Raw genomic sequence first — 19,463 nt, 5'->3', positions numbered from 1 at the left:
CCATTATAAACTAATGTGTCACAGCCATAATCATAACAACCAAAGCAGCTGTGGCCACAATCAGCCAAAGCTATGTTACCCAGCCTGGGCAGAAGTCAGTGAGAGAGCTGGTTCACTAAATCTGCTAGTTATCTATCCAGCTGCAGCAGTACAGACTTGCACCTTTGCAGCCACAGCTGAAGGTGAGCTGTGGTCACAACTATTGGAGGTCTACTGCATACTAATGATATATCATAGTACAGCTTAGCTTTTCTCTGTGGGTCAGAAGGAAAATACGAGGGAAAACAAAACGTAATGCGAGGGAACTCAAAAGAAAATCCCACCGTGTCCTTCCGAGGGCTCCGTAAGTTATCGTACGTTAACTTTCAATTTCTTATTTTCTTATATTTTTTCGTATATATTTTTTGAACTCTTGTTGTGTTGCTTTTCATAATTTTGATACAAACACCAAAAAATAGTCCCACTGCGGTAAACAATATACTGAAACATTGTATTTAACATCTTTTTTATACAATGGTGTTAGAAGTGTCACCAACATGAAAACTGAAGTGCTCTTTTAAAGCCTTGTCGTCATCATCAGGAGTAAAATGCTGGTGAGGAATATATCAAGTCTAAAAACAATACAGCAATCAGCCTATAAAATATTCACCATGGGGTAGTTTTTCCAATTGTAGAATGTAAACTCCTTTACGAGTTAATAAAAGCCCAGAATTCCCAGAGAAAACACAGGGGACATGACTTCATTGACCTCAGTGGTAACTGCAGCCCTGAACAAAAGGATAACTCAACATGCACTAGAAAGTTCAGTTGGGCTGAGTGGCTCAAACATCCAGGGGTTGCAAAGCAAACAGCCATGGTATGGCCAAATAATATGTGCATTGTTTTATATTCTGTGCCGCTCTCTTTCTTACAAGTCTGCTCAATATTGGTATGTCAATGCAAAGTGCGGCTTCCTTCTTTCTTTCCATCTGCCTTCCAACCTACTCACATTGTAACCTCTGAGATAGCGTCAAAAATGTGTCCAGGCCCGGCCGGCTTATAAATCAGGCATTCCTGATACTGTAAGGTTCACACATGTAATCCACATCCAAAAAGTTTTAATAATTATTCCGACCCAAACTTCCCACACAGACAACGCAACACCAAAGTCCCATTTTCTTATTTTTATTTAAAAGGGCCACACGCACCCTTTTTATATGATCTTCATAACATCACTTTAAACATACCACAAACTGAAAACACTGCATTACCTAGTAAAAATAAATTACTGAGGAATGTAACAAAAAACAGTCAAGGAAAAGTGCAGCGATCATAGTTGCACTATAGGAGACTATGACTCCATTTAATGCTCTGGGTTTACTGAATAATTCCAACCCTGCTGTAAGCAAAAAAGTTAAACAGTACAAAGGATAATAATAATAATAATAATAATAATAATAATAATAATAATCATACTGTAAGATTTCAAGACTAAACCAAAATCATGTTGGTTCCATATATTGTGCGTATATCATATCTACTGTGGGAAGGGTGGTGGCATGGGGTAGGGCACCATCGGTGGTGGGGGTGGTGGCTGTTGGGCCTGTGGTGGTGGTGGCTGCGAGTTGAATGGGAATGGCGGGTGGTTCATGCCATTCTGAGCGGCCCTCTGCATGGCCCCAAACTGAGGGGGGCCCTGGAAGCTTTGGTTACCAAAGGCACCCACCTGGTTTGCTGGAGCACCAAAATTACCCTGTCCATTGCTGTTGTTATAATTGTTGTTACCATAGCTACCACTAGAGTTACCACTGTTGCCTCCATAGCTGCCACCATTCTGGGCCTTATTGCCACCAAAGGCACTCTTTGGCCCATTGCCAAACCCCCTATCACTGTCCCTGTCCCTATAGCTACTACCGCCAAAGTTGCTCCTCCCACCCCCGGAATACCTATCCCGACGGTCATCCTTGTAGCCACCTCTTCCCCCCCTTCCACGACCTGGATCAGATGAAGACAGAGGAGGGACAAAAGAGGAGAGAGTAGAGTTGGGTTCAGACTATTAATACACTGAACCTACAACAACATGGCAGCGATACTAAAAGATACTGGTGAGATGAATAAAGCCCTTTTCAGACATGGAACATTGTTGGCTTCCTCTATATGTTAAAGTGATGGCATTTGGTGTCTGTGACATAAAAGTTAATTATGCTTTATTCATACTTATATTGGGTCTGAAGCCTTAATTAATGACTAGGAAAGCTCGTTTTGTTTTACCTCTTTTGCCAAGCACTGCGAGGGAACAAAAAAAAACATTTAACACACTATTTTTTTAATAGACTCGACATGAGAAGAATCTCCTTGACAGTTTAAACTTGTCTCACTCACAGTGCGTCCTGGTTTATTAACTTATCTATGTGTACAAGAGATAATTGAGTGATAGCTTTATCAGTGTCATTATGCTGCTGTAGCCTTGATGTTAATCTGAAAGCATTCTATTCAGACTTAGAGCTTTTCAATTTATTGAGACATGAGACCAACATGTTAAATCGCCAACACATTTACGTAACAAGGTGCATGTCTGAAAGGGGCTTTTGAGACAATGACAAGTCAACAGATTGTATCATTTCATCCAAACAATAAAACATACAGTATGTATGTCTAAAAATCTACAGGGGACTTGACTTGAGCCCAAGAATGAATTCTCATAAAAAGACACATTGCATCTTCCTTGAAAACAATTATTAATGTAAACAAGAATCAGATTTTACCTCCTCTGTCCTCTGCCATCTGGATCAGCTTGGGGTTAATGGCCTGGTTGGCCTCGCGGAGCACAGAGATCAGGTCACTGGCTTGTTTCATGTTGTTGGGGGTGAAGAAGGTGTAGGCCGTGCCCGTTTTTTGACTTCGGGCTGTGCGTCCAATGCGGTGGATATAATCCTCGGAGGAGTTAGGGTAGTCATAATTGATGACAAATTTCACATCCTCCACATCTGTGAAAGTGTTGCAGTGTGGCAAAACAAAACATGGGGGCCACACAGGATTTTGCACACCACAACAGCCAGATCAAAGGGAAAAGTTAGCAACTGTGCCGGCTGGGGAAGAAAATGGTCATTAGGGCTGTGGAGGGAACGTGTTAAAAACATCATAAGATTGTGTACATATCTACTCCATGGGAATACTACTGTGGGAAGAGAGAAACGATGCACACTCCAATTGCTTACCATAATCAAAAAGATCCGAAAGGCATTCACTCTCCCTTTTGTTAACCAAGGGAGAAAAGGAAATGGATTTAAGTCTTACCATAAAGGAGTATGCATTCACTAGTCCTTTCCCAATGCAGCGAAATCCCCCACAAATTGTCAAGTGACATCCAGGAGCTTCTACGCAGTTGGGCCACGATATGCACTGGGGCCTCCTCATGTGCCAATATAGGACCATTCAGGGGTACATTTTTGCAGGTCCATTTTTCCCAGTACACTCTCAAAAGAAGCTTGATATTAATGGGCCACACTGCATGTCTTGCCAAGACAAAATAGACCAAGTACTAATTTGAACAGGGGCCCCCTCGAAAAAAATGAAAAAGGCCCAAGCATTGAACCCTGTGGGACCCCTCACCGAGCACAGAACAATTCCCCCCCCCACTCCCTTCATCAGTCTCATCAAGGCAAGATCTTCCAAGAAGCCAGTGTTCACTTGAGAAAATGTCTCTCGTTGGCAGGTCTCGACATGACTATAAAACGCAGGCGAGGGAGGAACTTTGGTTTGAGCTGTCTCACTCTCTTTCTCCTCTCACTAGATGTTCCCACTACCCCCTAAACACATGTGCCAGGTCTCATCAATTTTCAGAGACAAATAAAAGATTTCAAATTGCTCTCTCCATTTCAGGAAATCCAGCACTTTGACGGAAAAAAGAAAACAACTGAAAGCATCGACAGGCTCACAAGCACCCATGCTATGTGGTACAAGCTCCGAAAGGTAACAATTGTTCCAAATCTCAAACAAGTGACTTGCAATACAGCGCTCTCTTACACAACAGCATGCAAGGCACAACATCAAGCATATCTTTTTTTTTTTACGTTTGAGTTGGAAACAGCTGGATGGCATTTGTCGGGTGAAATCCATGGACAGAGAACAGATGTGTGTGTATTTCAACAACATATCAGAGACAAAGGCTTAGCCACACAGCCTTTTGAAGATCACTGGCACACAAGAGCTTTCACCTCTCTAGGCCCACTGGGTGGCAAGCCAGTTGAGCACTTCCAATATGTCATCCTTCTCCCTCTCGAGGCCTGGGACTGTCATGCCTAGCGCCTGCCACAAAGACTCCACCTTAAGGTGAGAAAAACTCAGAAAATGCATAGAAAAAGTTAAAGAAAGCAAAACCACTTTCTTTAAAGTAAGTGTAACACTGATAAGAAAGTGATGCTACTCAATAGCATACTGACCCAAGCCACGGGAGGCCACATCTGTGGCGATGAGGATTGGAGCTTTGCCATATCTGAACTCTGAAGGGAAAGGGGCAGTATTTAGTTCAGTTACAGAGTAGGCTGTGACAATGATTCTCACATACATTTAAGTGCAACTTGCAATGTCATTTAGTAAATCTCACCATTAAGGACCCAGTCCCTCTCCTGCTGGCTCTTGTCCCCATGAATTCCCATTGCTGGCCACCTGTGACGGACATATTGAAAATCAAAACACTAATGCAACGAGTAGTTATCATTTAGCACAGCCTAAATGTCAACTTTCCAAAAGATCAGAAGAATTAAAATAGGAGGAGATCCATACCCATCTCTTCTCATCCTCCTGGTGAGCTCATCACAACGCCTTTTGGTCTCCACAAAAATAATGGTCTTGTTCTCCTTTTCGCTCATTATCTCCTCTAGCAAACGGATCAGTCTGACAGAAGAAACAAAAAAATGTAGTCCGTCACTACAACAGACATGTTTTCTACTCATTTAAGTACAGTTATAGACTAATTTAAGATTTAATAAACAATTTGCTCTTTGGCTATTTAAACAAGTTTCTGAGAGGAGGGATAACTGGAGCCCTGTGGCCAAGGACTGATACATTGTTTTTGACTGATTGATGCTAATAAAGAGGTAGGAATCATCTACTCACTTGTCCTCCTTCTCCATGTCATTGCAAACATCAACTATCTGCAGGATGTTGTGGTTGGCACTGAGCTGCAGAGCTCCAATATTGATCTGGACGTAGTCCTTCAGGAAATCCTCAGCCAGCTGGCGAACTTCCTTAGGCCAGGTAGCACTCCACATCAGGGTCTGACGGTCTGGCTGGTAAAGACAAAAAAGGAGGACTTCAATACTATTTCGCAGCTTCAACGTAAATTTAACACTCACATTTGACTGTTTATTTATTAATTAAAGAACGCACCAGCCGGATATCTAGTATCAGTAGCAGCTAATCTGGGTGAGTTCTGAAGGATGAGTATTGGGTGACGTTTGTATGGTCAACATGTTTGAATCTTCGTAGGTCTTTATTTCATTTGGATGTAGGGCAACAGATTTCTCATCAACAAAGCAGCCTAGTATTAATCATGTTTATGGTGTGACAATATACTTTACTCTGACATTGTTTCAATAATAATATGAATTGTCTGCCAAGTGAGAGAAAACAACACAACTTACCCGAATTTGTTCCACTATCTTGCGGATCTGAGGTTCAAATCCCATGTCCAGCATGCGGTCAGCTTCATCCAGAACCAGGTAGGTGCAACGACGCAAATTAGTCTTACCACACTCCAGGAAGTCAATGAGACGACCTGGGGTAGCGATGCAAATCTCAACACCTTTAAAAATAAATAAATAAATAAAAAAAAATAACAGGAAAAACACAACATAACATATTTAAACTTAAAACCAATCAAACCTTAATCATAAAACAAATGCCTAACAGCGAAAAGAGTCGAATTAAGTGAGTAATATTTACATAGTGAGAGTAGACAAGTAAGCATACCCCTCTCAAGGTCCCTGATTTGGGGTCCTTTAGGTGCACCACCGTAGATGCAGGTGCTCTTGAGACGGGAGGCCCTGCCGTATTCAGCAGCCACTTGTTGCACCTGCTGAGCCAGCTCACGGGTTGGCGCCAGCACCAAGCACTAAAGAAAGATGGATACAGTTTTTAAAAATCATTTGTGTACTGCATCCGTCACATCAAATAAATAGATCAAATATGTACCACACACATACATATTAGTCATTTAGAACAACTTCTGTGTTTATCTATTCATGTAGGACAATCTTTAGACAGAGACATGATCCCTGTAGACCAGGACCCCACTACCCCCACTACTACCCCACTTAAATTGGGTCAGTATAGCATGTAGCTGTAACCCTGCTGACACCATAATATTGTGTTATTGTTTGGACAACTTTGTTACCAAAGAGAAAATTCTTCTTGCCACCAGTGAAACACAAGACAAACACAAATTTGAACACACAAAAGATAACAGCCTCACTGCTAATAAAGACAACAGAATCACACAGTACAATAATATATTAATATATAGAGTACTTACGATAGGTCCATCTCCATGCTCCAAGAATGGCTGATGTTGGATGTGCACAATTGCAGGCAAAAGGTACTAAAAACAGAAAAATGAAAAAAGGACTGAGCTCTAAATATACATTTTAACTCACAGTGCACAGACTACATCAGTTTTCCAATCCGCACCAGCTGCTTGGTAATCATTAACTTCCACAACCTCAGCAGGATTTCTTCTCTCAGCTGTCAAGTCTGTTTCAAGTTGCTCATCTTAAATGGCTATTTATATTTTCACATTATTCTGTTCAATCTAGAGCCAATCACTCTGGGCAACAGTGTAATGAACGTAGTCTGCCAACAGAGAGGTTCAGACGATTACTTCTGGCAGGATCCTGAAACTAAATTGGTACAACAAATAACTGGATAAACAATATAGAATAAATAAATTGGCTAAACACACCTGAGAGTACAGCACATTGCCAGAATTGCCATCTACAGTATCTAGCAGGTTCCTTTTCTCCATTAGGTAGTTACTGTAAAACGTGCTGAAAACTCTTAAAGCAAGGGTGATAACATATTTATCTCATATGGGTGCTGGGTAGAAAGGGTCTGAAAAATCACTTACTGCAAGGGTTTTCCCAGACCCAGTTTGAGCAATGCCAACCATGTCTTTGCCACTCAGGGCAACAGGCCACCCCTGAGACTGAATCGGAGTTGGTTCAGTCCAGTTCTGTTTGCTAATAACATCCATGACGTAGCCTGAGGAAGTAAGATATGCACGTTAAATTGACACAGAATGCTCAAATATCTAACAAATATCTAACTTATGTATGTGGTGGAGCATGAATTTCTACTCACTTGGAAATGCGGCTTCATGGAACTTTACAATTGGTTTGGGGCAATCTCTGCCTTTGACAGTAACTTCTTTGCTTCTTCGGTACTGTTCAATCTCTTGCTGTAATTGGAAGAGAACATTTTTTAAAAATGACCACTGTCAAGACACACAAGCTCAAAACCATTGATTGTGTGAGTTGGAATGTTTGTTTTAGGAATTCAACATTTTGTTTTGTTTTACTTAATGGAGGATTAGAGAAAAAGAAAAAAGTTAAATCCATTTTAAAAAAGAGAAACAGAAGCAGCTCTTACAAGTGGTCTGCGAGTGGCATCTGGATGTTCCTGGTAGAAGTTCTTCTGAAACTTTGGAAGCTCGTCGAGGTTCCAGTGCTTCTTTCGCAACCTCTCACCAGGGTTGCCAAACTTTCCTGGAGGAGGTCCGCCTCTATTGCCTCCTCCACCACCACCACCACCAAAACGAGGGGGTCCTCCACCATACCTTATGTAAAAGAGAGGCACACATAACATAAAGCACGACCAGATTATGTTTCTCACATAAAAGATCAATGAACTAGTCGTGGTTAGTATTATTCAGCATGTGAAAACTGCTCTCAAGTTCAAGTCAAAAAATACCCCTGATGACGCACAGTGATGTCATCAGGGTCGTCCTTGGTTGGCCTTGGTGTGTTTTGAAAGATGAAAGATCCTATTGCTTGCATAATGGCAAGTGTAGGGTCATATTGTCTGTCTCTTGTCAGTCCCCCAACTTTATGGACATGCAATAATAAATCACTGGTCATCCATCATTAAATGACATGGAACTGTACACCCACATTGCACACCCTGTACATACTTTCTGGGTGTATATGTGTAAAGGTATATATGTATTTAACTCTATGTATATAAGTAACTATATATTGCTTTACTTTATTCTAATTTAAATATTTGTTTACATGTTCTATGTGAGTGTAGCATGAAGGGGCTACAACTTACATTTCACTCTGCAACCCTGTGTTGTAAAATAACAAATAAATGAACCTTGATACCTTGAGTGTCCCTTTAACACTGCCTTGCAAACTACTTTTCTGGACTAAATGAACTCTCTTCTGTGTTTTACTAACACCATATAAATACATTACACAACAAGGAAAGGGGCTTCACATTTCTTAAACAGCTTTAAAAGACAAAACGGTTTAATCAACATTTGTGAGGGAGGACACAATCTTCCAAACAGAGAAAGTTCATTACCTAAAAGGCAAAACTTGGAAGTGAATCGAGCTTTGTGGACTTTAACTATTTGCTATACAAACATTAGGCATCTCTGGCGTTTCTCCATAAAAACTCTCACTGTCAATAGTTTGCTAGAAATTTTTAATGTAGCCAAATCCAACACTGCTTAGACAGTGCCAAATTTAAATTTCTAGCACTTGGATATTATGTATTCATACACAGATAGTCTGTAAGGTTACAAAGCAACATTAAACTGTCAGATTACTGAGTTGAGATTGACGTGATCTGCATATGCACGAGAAAAGACACATTCTAGGTGATACTACTAATGGAAAACGACTCTTTACAGATAAATTGGGCCACTGCGACAAAGATCTTCGTCTCGGATGTGCGTCCGCAAGAGTAGACACCACTGCGTCACGTGACCAAATAGTAGGCTGTAGTGCAAACTGGTCAGCCGCCACCAACACAGAGCCGTCGCTAGCTGCCATTTTACCTCTAATAGGCAGGGAAACGGAGAAAATTACACATACGTCAATGCAGGGACGCTTGAGAGTATAAAACCTGCTTTTCACAATGTAATGTATGTATGTAAATGTAGCTGAATAACTGGTGGCGACATGAGGTACAGCTGTATTGTTTTGGTGAATACAACCATGACAGCTCTGCCGCTAGCAACTGTATGCTAAACTGTTCATCTTGGCTAACGTTAAGAAACCCAGAGCTGACACTTGACTTACCCTCTATCTCTGCCACGATCTCTGTCTGAAAACCCAGGCATTGTGCAGCAGACTACTGTGGTACAACCGGACTTCGTCTAAATACCCTCAGCCGGTCAACAAAACTGAAGATTAGTCCAAGGGCTAAAGTCGGTACAGTGAAAACAAAAAGAAAATGCCGGCAGACAAAAGTCTGTTTGGAGAGACGGATGTGAGGTTAGACGAGGCGGATAACATTGTATCAATGCGCAGCCCCGTGGTACTATTTTATTTCCGCACACGGTATTTAGTAGGAGAAAGTGATGTTGACAGCCAGTTAAACGACTGTTTAAGTTATATAAAGAGAATAATGAATACCACATTATGAACAGGTCAAGAGGAAGATAAAAAAAAAACAAAAAAAACTGGAAATTAGGCTTTTGTATTAAATCCTGAGAGTAATATGTGATAGAGAAAGTCTTTTTTTCTGTGGTATTGGTATTGTCAGCACTTATAGAAATGGATGCTCTTCAAGTCATCTCTTTTATAGTTTGCTCCCATTTTTCTGTCTGTTCACTTGTTTTTCTGTCAGGTACCACAATTTCTCTACAACTACAGAACAGTTTTCTGTGAGGTTTAGTATTTGATATCCCATACTGTGTTCCTGTAATTAGTTGCAAAATTCCCCTAGACAATCACATTAAGATCACCACTGTGAAATCTTGCAAAAAGTTATGATACGCTGTCTATATGTGGGAACATAGTCAATTTAGATGGTCATAACTCAGTGGCCATGAGTGTCTAAACTTTGTAGAATTCATCCTTGTACACGTACCAAATATGTTTAAAAAGTCCTTTCTAAAAATTAGTGGGGGAAGGAGCATCTACTGAATGTGGATTTTTGTTTATGTAGTCACTGCTATACCATGCCAAAACCTGGGGGCTACAACTCACTAAGCCTTTGCACAAATTCAGTTGACCACTTTAAAAAACCCGGGCTTAAACAATTACATTCTCAGATTAACAGTGAAATCGTATACTTACGTATTACTTTTTGTAGTTTTTCCTCCACTCAATGTTCCTTTTAACACTGTCTTCCTGAACACACTTATTGCTGTTGCACTGACGCTGAGTGGGATTAACTTTTTAATTGTCTGACTCTGAAAACCATCATAACATTATTGATATCAAGATAATGCAGTGATAATTGAGGGACAGGATTGGCCCTAAAATACTGGAATATGATGATGATTCATCCTGTGGTGTTTTGAGAGAAAGAGGACGTTTATTAAAGTACTACACTACAGTTTGTCTTTGCAGGTGCATTTATATAACCAGGGGCATTTGCTTGGTTATCATAAAGCATCATATTCATCCTGAATATACAGTAGCTGCATAATAGCCTAAACCTAACAACATGTGGGATGCAGGAGGCAAACCCCAGTCATATAGTCTGTGGTCTCTATGCTTTGTATGTCTAACCATCCACTGACAACATTGCCAGTTAACTTAATCTTAAACCTCAGTTAACTTGATGTTTGACAAAGCCAATCTGCAGTTAAAAACATATTTTGTAGGGGATAGAGTTGCGCTGTGATTACTCACAATTGCTGAGATGAGGGAACAAAGCAACATCACTACAACAATCCAGTTGGGTGAGCAGTCAGACAAACTCTCCAGTATAACAATAATCTGTGAACATTTATTTGAAAGAGAAATGCGCTAATGTAACACAATTAATTAGAACAGTAGCAGAGGGTGAAAACTGGTTGTGTTCAGTCAATTCTTCCGGCACAGAATGTTTTAACATATCAAGATCTCCATCTTCATCTTGTGGCTTTTCTGTCACAACACAGTCTTCGTTTGGTTGATGTAAAAGATGAGAAGTATCTGCAGAGACAGAAAAAAGCTCATTTCATTTCACTCAATTACAATGATAAAAAAAAGATTAAAAAGATTAAATGAAATAATATAATCATATTTCACTTAAAGACAAAATCCATTTATTTTACAAAAGGAGATGTAAGGTCATTAATCCAGTCCTCCTCTATTTTGAAAATGGTACTTTTCTTGTGTAATACCACAAAAACACCATGACTAAAATGAGGACACTGAGGGAGCACAATTATACAGTAAGCCATGCAGAATTTAATACAATACATAACAATACACCTCCTGTGCACCTGATAGAGAAACCCGACAATACCACGCATTTAGAACAGGAAATGTAAAAATAAGTTGAATCACGGTTATTATATATTAATTAGTAATTCATATTCATAATTTATATTGTATTCACAGTCATTAATGGTTACTTTCGCAGCATTTAGTTAACTTAAGACCCTTGAGAACTGCCTATTTTGATCTTTTGTGTACTTTATAATGCAGGAATTGATGTTTTTGTTTACAATCTCCATAAATAGTTTCTTAAAAGTAACTTTTCCACTTGTGTCGCTGTGATCTGCAGGCGTCAGGCAGCACATGCTGGTTTACAGTCAAATGTCATGGAAACTGCTTCATCCAGGATGCCTGCTCTGACGTAATACAATCCAGTAAAATAATTCATTATAAAATGTCCTCGAATGACACTTCCAACACATACTGCTCTGTGGTCAGCGGTGTCCCATCCACCCATTCCCAGTTCCTTTCTTTATCAGGGATATTCAGGCCAGTCCCGGCTCTTACATTTCTTTGGCTTCTGTGCTGTGTTTCAAAGGGAGAGACATTTGAATCAGCCCTAATAGAAAGCAGTATTTACTCTGTTAATTCTCTCTAATCATTACAATATTTTATGATTGCTTTGGTTCACTTTTCACAAGAGAGTTTCAATGTCCCAAACTCTTAACTCTTAATGCAAAGAGCCTAACTGACACAGAGGAGCAATGGCACCTCGGCCTACTTCCTACTTCCTACTTTGACTAGTAATATCAGACATGATCCATTTACGATTAAGAATGATACAAAGAGTTTAAATAGTGCTGTGTCTGAAATGTTGTGTTTTCTGTTTTGTTCATTCTGTGATCCTAAACGTTGTTGTGCTTTCCATCTCAGGGCCACCACATGTCACAATGTGGCATTTAAAATCACAGCTGTCACACTACCTCAGCTCATCAGAGTGTGCTGTCTTGTATTGGATTAATGTAAATGACATGTAAAAAAAAAACTCCAAGTATGACAGAAACATGGAGGATCTTGTATATTAACAGATTGTTGACACAGCATAACTATTTTATCTACAGTGTTGATTTTTTAGTTTGCTGCATTTTCACATACAATAAACAAAAATCTACCACATACCAGTGAACAAAGATGACACAACATAAGTGGTAATATTTTACTTACCACAAAGCTCCCTCCACAAGTGATCTCTTTCTTTGGTGACTTCAGCATGTTTGGCTGTTAACTGGTCTCTTATTTTCCTGAGATTGGCGTTTTCTACCGATAACTGGTTTCTCTCTTTTCTCCAGTTGGCTTTGTCTTTTTTCACTATTGTAGTGAGGCAAACAACAAAACAGCGACTGAATATCCCCATACGTTATCAGAGTGTTGCAGTCATTATTTAATCAACAACATATGAAGAGCTAATTTCTTTATGACTAACACCAAACCGATTTAAGGAAAAACTCACTTTGGACCCCAAGACAAATGAGGGCCATGATGGCAGCCAGGAGGAGAAGACACACGGTACCCAGACAGACTGGAGAATTTCTGACATGTTTCTTCCTCCCTGAGTTTTCACTGACCACAGACACTTAACAAATACATATATAAATCAACATCGCCTCAAAACTTATAGGATACTGCCATCTTTAAGCTCTATTGTGCTGTAAGCTGCAATTCATAAAATACAAGAAAATCTAATTTAAACTCCTGTTCAGAGGCAACAAAATCTCAATTCTGCACCACACTACCAAACCAAACCACATACAAATCTAAACATACATTGAAATTTAAACATAGAGAATAAAGGAACCCTCATGCTTGTCATGTCCATACCTGGGTGCTGAGCCCCTGCATGTCCTGGTATATTTGGTGACATTCCCTCCACCCAGGGGTTGTCATACACTCTCAGGCTTTCTGCACTCACATAGATGTCCACTATACTCTCCTTGTCGCACTCCCTCTTGACGGTGCCAGGCTCAGCATACAGGTCCTCCGACATTACTTTTCTTATCATACATCAGTGAACCAAACTTAACAATTGCTTTCACTGTCATACCCTGCTGTGTCTGTTTTCTGGAAGAGGCTGGACATCCACACTGATGACAGCATATAAAAAGGGGAAGAGCAGAAAAACAGGAAATTATGAGTACTTACTGTTCGGGCATCTGCTTGTTCCTTCAAAATTCACCTGATCATCAGACGTTTGATTTGTGGTCAATAACCACATAATGACCAAGATTCAGTGACCACTTATTGTTAACTGAAAAGCCAACATACAGTAAATGAACCAAAACAGAGACAAGAAACCTTCTGTGGGCCCTCTGTGATTGTAGGGAAACTGAAACAAAGGACATGTTGAATATAGATTTAAAATTTGATGCAGGTCCACAGTTTACATTAAAGGAAATGAACAGTCCTTTATAAACCTCTACCTTTTCACACTGAAAAATATGTCTGAAGGTTTCTCTTCCAAAGTCATATGTGGTGACTTTGTTGACATGTATTGCAGTACATTCCCCCTCATTGTTGTTGTTGTTGTTATTGTTGTTTCTCACTTTAATGAGCGAGTGAGTGTGTAAGTCCGCTTACACAAAGGATGTCATTTGCGTAGGCGGTCCTTCAATGTGGCCCAGGATACACTGCTAAAAGAATGTGGACACAAGCGGCCCAGACCACCTCCGAATGTGGTCTGAGGGGTCGGATCTCAATGCGTCTTGGGTGCATTCACACCTGGTATAAGAGCTGTCCACGTGTGATCGGATACCCAGGACACATGTTGATACCAGGTCGGAACAGGACCATACACTCCTCCAGCATTAAAGCCCCTGCACAGGTGTTTTCACTTGTGTTGCTAACTAGACCTCTCCCCTGTGTCCTTATTAGCACAGAGAGTTTGGTGACATTATGTAATTCCCACACACCTGACCAGAGGACTAATCAGCCAAAGTAATTGAAAACACCTGTGTGGGTGAGCGAAGCCTTTAATATCTGTGGGTTAAACTACATGGGGCTGTTGCTCAGTCACTTGCTCAGGTGTTATCGTGATCTGCATTGCGTTCTGATGTTCCCACATTATTTTACAATTAGTCATTACAAGTGAACGTATTTACACTTTGAGTGATGTTGTGAGCACAATTGTTGAGATTCTAACCCTTGACACCAACCTGATGATTCGATGTAACACTGATAACAACTGTGGTTCCACCAATGCATCACAATAAGTGAGAAACTGTCTATTTGACCCTCTCTGAGAACCTTATCTTTACAGAATATGTTTTATTATTCATTATAGTCTACTAGCATACTATTGGTATTGGAATAACTGACTACCACTAAGTTATAATGTTCTAAATATTTCTATATAATGTACATCATATTGTAGACCATTTGCTCCTGTGTCTCCTCTCTATCTACTGCGGTATCAATGATGTGTCAAATATGAAGTACTATCTTAAACTAAAACTCTGGTGGGTCTGACAATACTTGTGATTATTTGTGTCTGTGAGTTCTACATTACTGGCAAACTGACCACATGTCCCCCCTGCAGGCGCTGGACTTGCATTAATTAACAGCTGGTTGTTATGTGCTGTATATGAACTGTATAAATCTGTCCTTATAATGAACTGTATGACCGTAAACCTCAGATAAGCCAGGTCTGCACCAGGTTTAAGTTCAACCTCAGAAACAGTGACCTCTACAGGAGTTTATGTGATTTCTACCGGACACAGCAGCCTGGTTCAGACTGAACCACAGGTGCAGTTCAAACAGCAGCTTCTGAGGACACAGCAATGTGTCACATTGACAGGTTTACACCGTTCCTAAACCTGAGACTGCAGCTAAGCTAATGACAGAGCAACTGCCCCCATGACTTTGGTATTGATGTACAGCTAAATTAGCAATTAAAAAGATGCATAGCGACATCCAGCTGAAATAATCATCTCCTCAACCCTCTTTAAATGCTTTACATACAACGGTGGAGAAATGGAAATTCAACTAATAATGATTAACTTACAAATAAAATTTACTCTGGGAAATTACATTATAATGTTCCTTTATATGGAGTATTATTCATTATCATTACTATCAAAATATTAACATCAACAAAATATCAGGCTATGTTTTACAGCTATGACTTTAAAAGAGTTAAGTGTTTCATTGGTATTTACAAAATGTTTACACCATAAAGGTCCATAAACATCCTAATGCTCCGCTTACTTTGCCAGGTGAAAAGAAAATAACTTGTTTTATTGCTCACCAACAAATGGATATTTCCTTTTTTTACAGTCGTCTGACCCAAATCAAGATCGTGTATTTTGACTAAAATGTTAACACCCAGACATTCAACTTGTCTGGTCTAAATTGTTACAGATTTTAGTTCATGAAACAAAATGTGTACCCAAGAGTCTGATTTGTTAATTGCAACCACTTTTGTGATTGGAAATAAGCAAACTAATGTCCCTCGGTTACATAAACTCAACTGCTGATATGAACTATTGCAAAACTGAAATGAATATCATATTGATTCATATTCTTTGACTAAAAATGTAACTTATCTGGATGAATCCATGTTTTCAAATTATAAATGATATGCTTCAAGTCCTGTTACTCTCGTATCATTTGGTCAATCTTGATAGCGATAATATGTTATGATATGTGCATAATCACTCAGTCATACAATTAATAAGGTCATCAGAGATAAATGTATTTATTTAGTGGTTTCACAATCACAACACATAATTAATGAATATAACATTACTGAAATATTTGAGCTCAGAAGTTTATTTATACGTAAAAAATACATAGATGCACTCCGTTGCTTTCAGAGGAGGGGAAGGTGCAGTTGTTATTGTTATTTTACATGTGTGAGAGCAAAACAGACGTGGAATCAGCCCAAGAATATACCATAATAATATGATTTTATAGAAGTATTAGATTTCCTTCATTATCCGGCTGTCCTTTTCTCCAGTACCTAGGGATGAACAAAAACTGCATTTTTTTAAACCATTACTAAAATATTAGAAATCAAAACTTTTAACACCTGTGAATCGTACTTCCAGAGCATGTTATTATGAGGCGCCACATCACATGATTTTAACAGAACATTGAATATAAACAGTCACAGAAAGTTCAGGTGTTTCATTTGGGAGTCAGATCCTGGATGCTCAGTATCACACAATTTCACTGTAGGCAGAACTTGAATGCACACCAGTTCTTTAATGTCATTATATGTAGCACAGCAGAGCTAATCTCTTCATCATATGTGTTCTTTAATCTCTTAATTCAAGACCTTTAGACATTGTCTCCAGAGCCACGTTAAGACAGCTGAGAGCCCTGGGCTTGCAAATTGATCAATGAAATAAGAAGGCAGTGTTTGTCTCCCTGTTCTGACATACATTTTGAATGTAGCACAGTGACAGTCAATAAACAAAAATGTCTAAATGTCTTACGTTGTAGTGACTTCTGTTCCATTTACCCATTTCCAGACTGTTTCGGTCTCTTCATCAGTTAGACCAATCCAGATTGGCAGTTCAAATGAGCTGATAAATTCCTACATTTCAAAGACACATTCGGGTGGCTATCAGTTATAGTCAGTTATTTCTCATCTTTTCTTTACTGTCCTTCCAAAGAGATTAGGTATACCTACCAAAGAGCCCACCTGTGTCACAGTAGGAAAAGCACAGGTGTAAATAATAAAATCAATGATGGCTGGATTCCATTCAGCTGCTTCAGTTTCAGGTCCTGACATTGTGCGTGCTCCTCACTGTCACACTGCCATGGCTTACTGAGATACTTGAATACAATAGAGCCATTGTTGTCTTATTAATAACACCTGTGTTTCCTACTATGGCAAGTCAACATGCAATATAAAACAGAACATGAGTATAAAACAGAATGAGCTTCCTCTATCACAACATTCACAAATTCATATTGTGTATTCACTTCTGCAGAAGTCGTTATGGACTTCTCTTCTGTTTTTCATACATTCCAGGAGGACCGAACCTGCTTTGCCACACTGTTCCATCTTTTAAAAGGCCAAATGTCTATTTTTCTTCCACCACATTCAAAGTCAGTTTTTTAAGTTTGTTTGACTTCTGTGTTTACAAATCTTTCTGATGCAAACCTTTAACAGCATTACAACATTAATAACACTGGCAACTTTAAGTGCTAATGTCAAAATGATGAATTTGAGAATGGAAGCAGGTCTTGTATTTTGAGAGAATTTACAACCCTTTAAAAGCAGGAGTATATAGTTTGCTATTAATAAAATAAGATTACTCAGTCAACAACAATAGGTTCAAGAGACAGAACATTTTTTTAGTCCACTCACCTGTTCCTCAATGCTAGATATGATCACCAGCTGTGCATCATGACTTTCACAGACCTTTCTGCCGTCATTCCAGTTTTTCTTTGAAGTGTAAATTAAATAACAACTATTGCCAAACTTTATCCAGTTGTCAGGGCAGCATGTCTCTGTTTGACACAACACAAAATGATATGTCTTCAGTCACAATACTGCATGAAACCCCATGACAAGATAAAAGACAAAACACAACACAGAGCATCAAGCAGAAACACCACTAACACAGCTTTTATGTATGTTGCCCATCTGCCCTTCTGTCTCATTGTCGAAACAGTGGCTTAAAATGAAAACCTTGCTGAAGCAATAGTTTGACAATTTGGGAAATACGCCAATTCACTTTAATTCTGAGCGTTAGGTGAGAGGATTGATACCAATCTCATTACTGCTGACAATTATGTTAAGTTATGGTTATTTCTTGGCCAGGTCTCTGCTGGTTGCCTGGCAATTGCTCTCAGTCAAGAAATAGTCTGTTACCTACATAACACCTCGATTTTACGCTTAGATTTTTGTACAGATCAAACAAATGCGATGTAGCATTTTAATTAGTGAGCTTTAGTTTTACTGGTGGGCAGATGTCCCCGTTTCCTGTCTTTGTGCTAAGCTAACTGGCTGCTGACTCTACCGTACATACGTGAGAGTGGTATCAATCCTCTCACCTAATTCTTGGCAAGAGTACTTTCCAAAATGTCTATTCCTTTAATCAAAATCATTTTTCATCTTTTCACTCACCAATTTGTGCTTGTAATGCGTCTCTCTCTTCGGTAAGGTTGTTGTTAACGGCCTTCAAAAGGTCTTTCTCGTTCTCTAACTGCCTTGCCTTTCGGGTCAGGTGGTGATTGAGGCTTTCCATTTCACAGTAACTTCTCTGTAGTTTGTCTCTCTTGCTGGTCAGGTTGGCATAGTCCATCCGCAGTTGATTTTGATTTCTCTCCATGTTCCTGTTGCTTTCATCTTGAATCACTGGCACAGCAAGGGTCCAACATGTGGAAGGCTCAAAGATCATTTACATCATATATAGGGGTAATGTATCATCACCATTGGTTTGAATGAATTTGGAAAACTTACACAGGACCACCAGGGCAATGACTGCAGCCAGAAGGAGAAGACACAGCAGCCTCAGAAACACTGCAGCAGCTCTGAGAAGACTCCTCTGTCAAGACAAGGACTGAAGTGGCTGAGGGCACAAATAAGCACTGCTGATGAGAGTTGATGTAAAGTAATCAGTTAACTGACTTTTTTCTTTTGCAAATTAACAGCTATGTTAGCTAAGTTCGGCATTATTAAAAGTAAATCCTTTGAGTACTTTTTATGTTGATTTCAAGCAGTCTGTGATTGTACATTCACAGATTTTTTGTAACAAATATGGCAATGACAATTTTTTTAGTAACTCATTACTGAAAAACAAAATAACATGAAATAAAATAATGTAATGTTTCCCCAAATATTACAAATCAATAAATAATCTTAAATACAGCAACCCATGTATGTGACAGACAGACAGATAGACAGATAGATGGTCCGCAGTGTTGTCCTGTGATTTTGGCGGCGTACTCCGCTCTGCCCAGTAGTTGTCATAAATCATCACATTGTTGATGTTCTCACAGACGTCTGGGTTTACATCCTCCTTCTCACCTGTCTGAAATCTAACTTTCTTCGTGAGGTCTGGCTTTGCAGGGAGATCCTCAGCCATACTGTTT

The 19,463-nt window shown here is 39.5% G+C and overlaps 2 protein-coding genes and 1 long non-coding RNA gene across 3 annotated transcripts; all 3 read right to left on the bottom strand.

Annotated features, from left to right (window-relative positions):
- Positions 1-1,148: 1,148 nt before the first annotated feature.
- LOC139294177 (probable ATP-dependent RNA helicase DDX5) lies at positions 1,149-9,449 on the bottom strand. The gene is made up of 13 exons (XM_070916003.1): positions 9,285-9,449; positions 7,627-7,813; positions 7,339-7,435; positions 7,106-7,239; positions 6,515-6,580; positions 5,953-6,094; positions 5,625-5,785; positions 5,098-5,270; positions 4,765-4,875; positions 4,586-4,647; positions 4,422-4,481; positions 2,745-2,966; positions 1,149-1,974 (listed from the first exon to the last, which is right to left on the bottom strand). The coding sequence occupies exons 1-13, from the start codon at positions 9,323-9,325 to the stop codon at positions 1,517-1,519; spliced, it is 1,914 nt and encodes a 637-aa protein (XP_070772104.1). The 5' UTR covers positions 9,326-9,449; the 3' UTR covers positions 1,149-1,516.
- A 1,518-nt stretch (positions 9,450-10,967) lies between these two features.
- On the bottom strand, positions 10,968-12,984 carry LOC139290399 (uncharacterized). The gene is made up of 4 exons (XR_011597535.1): positions 12,871-12,984; positions 12,585-12,728; positions 11,845-11,945; positions 10,968-11,132 (listed from the first exon to the last, which is right to left on the bottom strand). It is a non-coding gene; the product is annotated as an uncharacterized lncRNA (long non-coding RNA).
- Positions 12,985-16,102: 3,118 nt separating this feature from the next.
- Positions 16,103-19,456, bottom strand: LOC139290206 (asialoglycoprotein receptor 1-like). Its single transcript, XM_070911907.1, has 6 exons — positions 19,352-19,456; positions 18,832-18,916; positions 18,496-18,726; positions 17,734-17,876; positions 16,853-16,953; positions 16,103-16,374 (listed from the first exon to the last, which is right to left on the bottom strand). Exons 1-6 carry the CDS (start codon positions 19,454-19,456, stop codon positions 16,323-16,325), a joined length of 717 nt encoding a protein of 238 aa, XP_070768008.1. The 3' UTR covers positions 16,103-16,322.
- Positions 19,457-19,463: the final 7 nt, after the last annotated feature.

This window comes from Enoplosus armatus, chromosome 2, assembly GCF_043641665.1.
Source record: "Enoplosus armatus isolate fEnoArm2 chromosome 2, fEnoArm2.hap1, whole genome shotgun sequence".
Lineage (NCBI taxonomy): Eukaryota > Metazoa > Chordata > Actinopteri > Centrarchiformes > Enoplosidae > Enoplosus > Enoplosus armatus.
Note: the sequence above shows the minus strand (reverse complement) of the source record. Positions and strands in the feature narration are given on the sequence as shown.

Coding starts and splice junctions, on each gene's coding strand:
- LOC139294177 (XM_070916003.1), bottom strand. CDS start 9,325: ATGCCTGGGTTTTCAGACAGAGATCGTGGCAGAGATAGAGG. Junction 6,581..7,105: donor GGTCTGGGAAAACCCTTGCA/GTAAGTGATTTT, acceptor TTCTGTTTTTAG/TACCTTTTGCCTGCAATTGT. Junction 6,095..6,514: donor AGCATGGAGATGGACCTATC/GTAAGTACTCTA, acceptor ATCTTTCTTTAG/TGCTTGGTGCTGGCGCCAAC.
- LOC139290206 (XM_070911907.1), bottom strand. CDS start 19,456: ATGGCTGAGGATCTCCCTGCAAAGCCAGACCTCACGAAGAAAGTTAGA. Junction 18,917..19,351: donor TCTGTGAGAACATCAACAAT/GTGATGATTTAT, acceptor TTGTCTTGACAG/AGGAGTCTTCTCAGAGCTGC. Junction 16,954..17,733: donor TATCTAGCATTGAGGAACAG/GTGAGTGGACTA, acceptor TTTGAAATGTAG/GAATTTATCAGCTCATTTGA.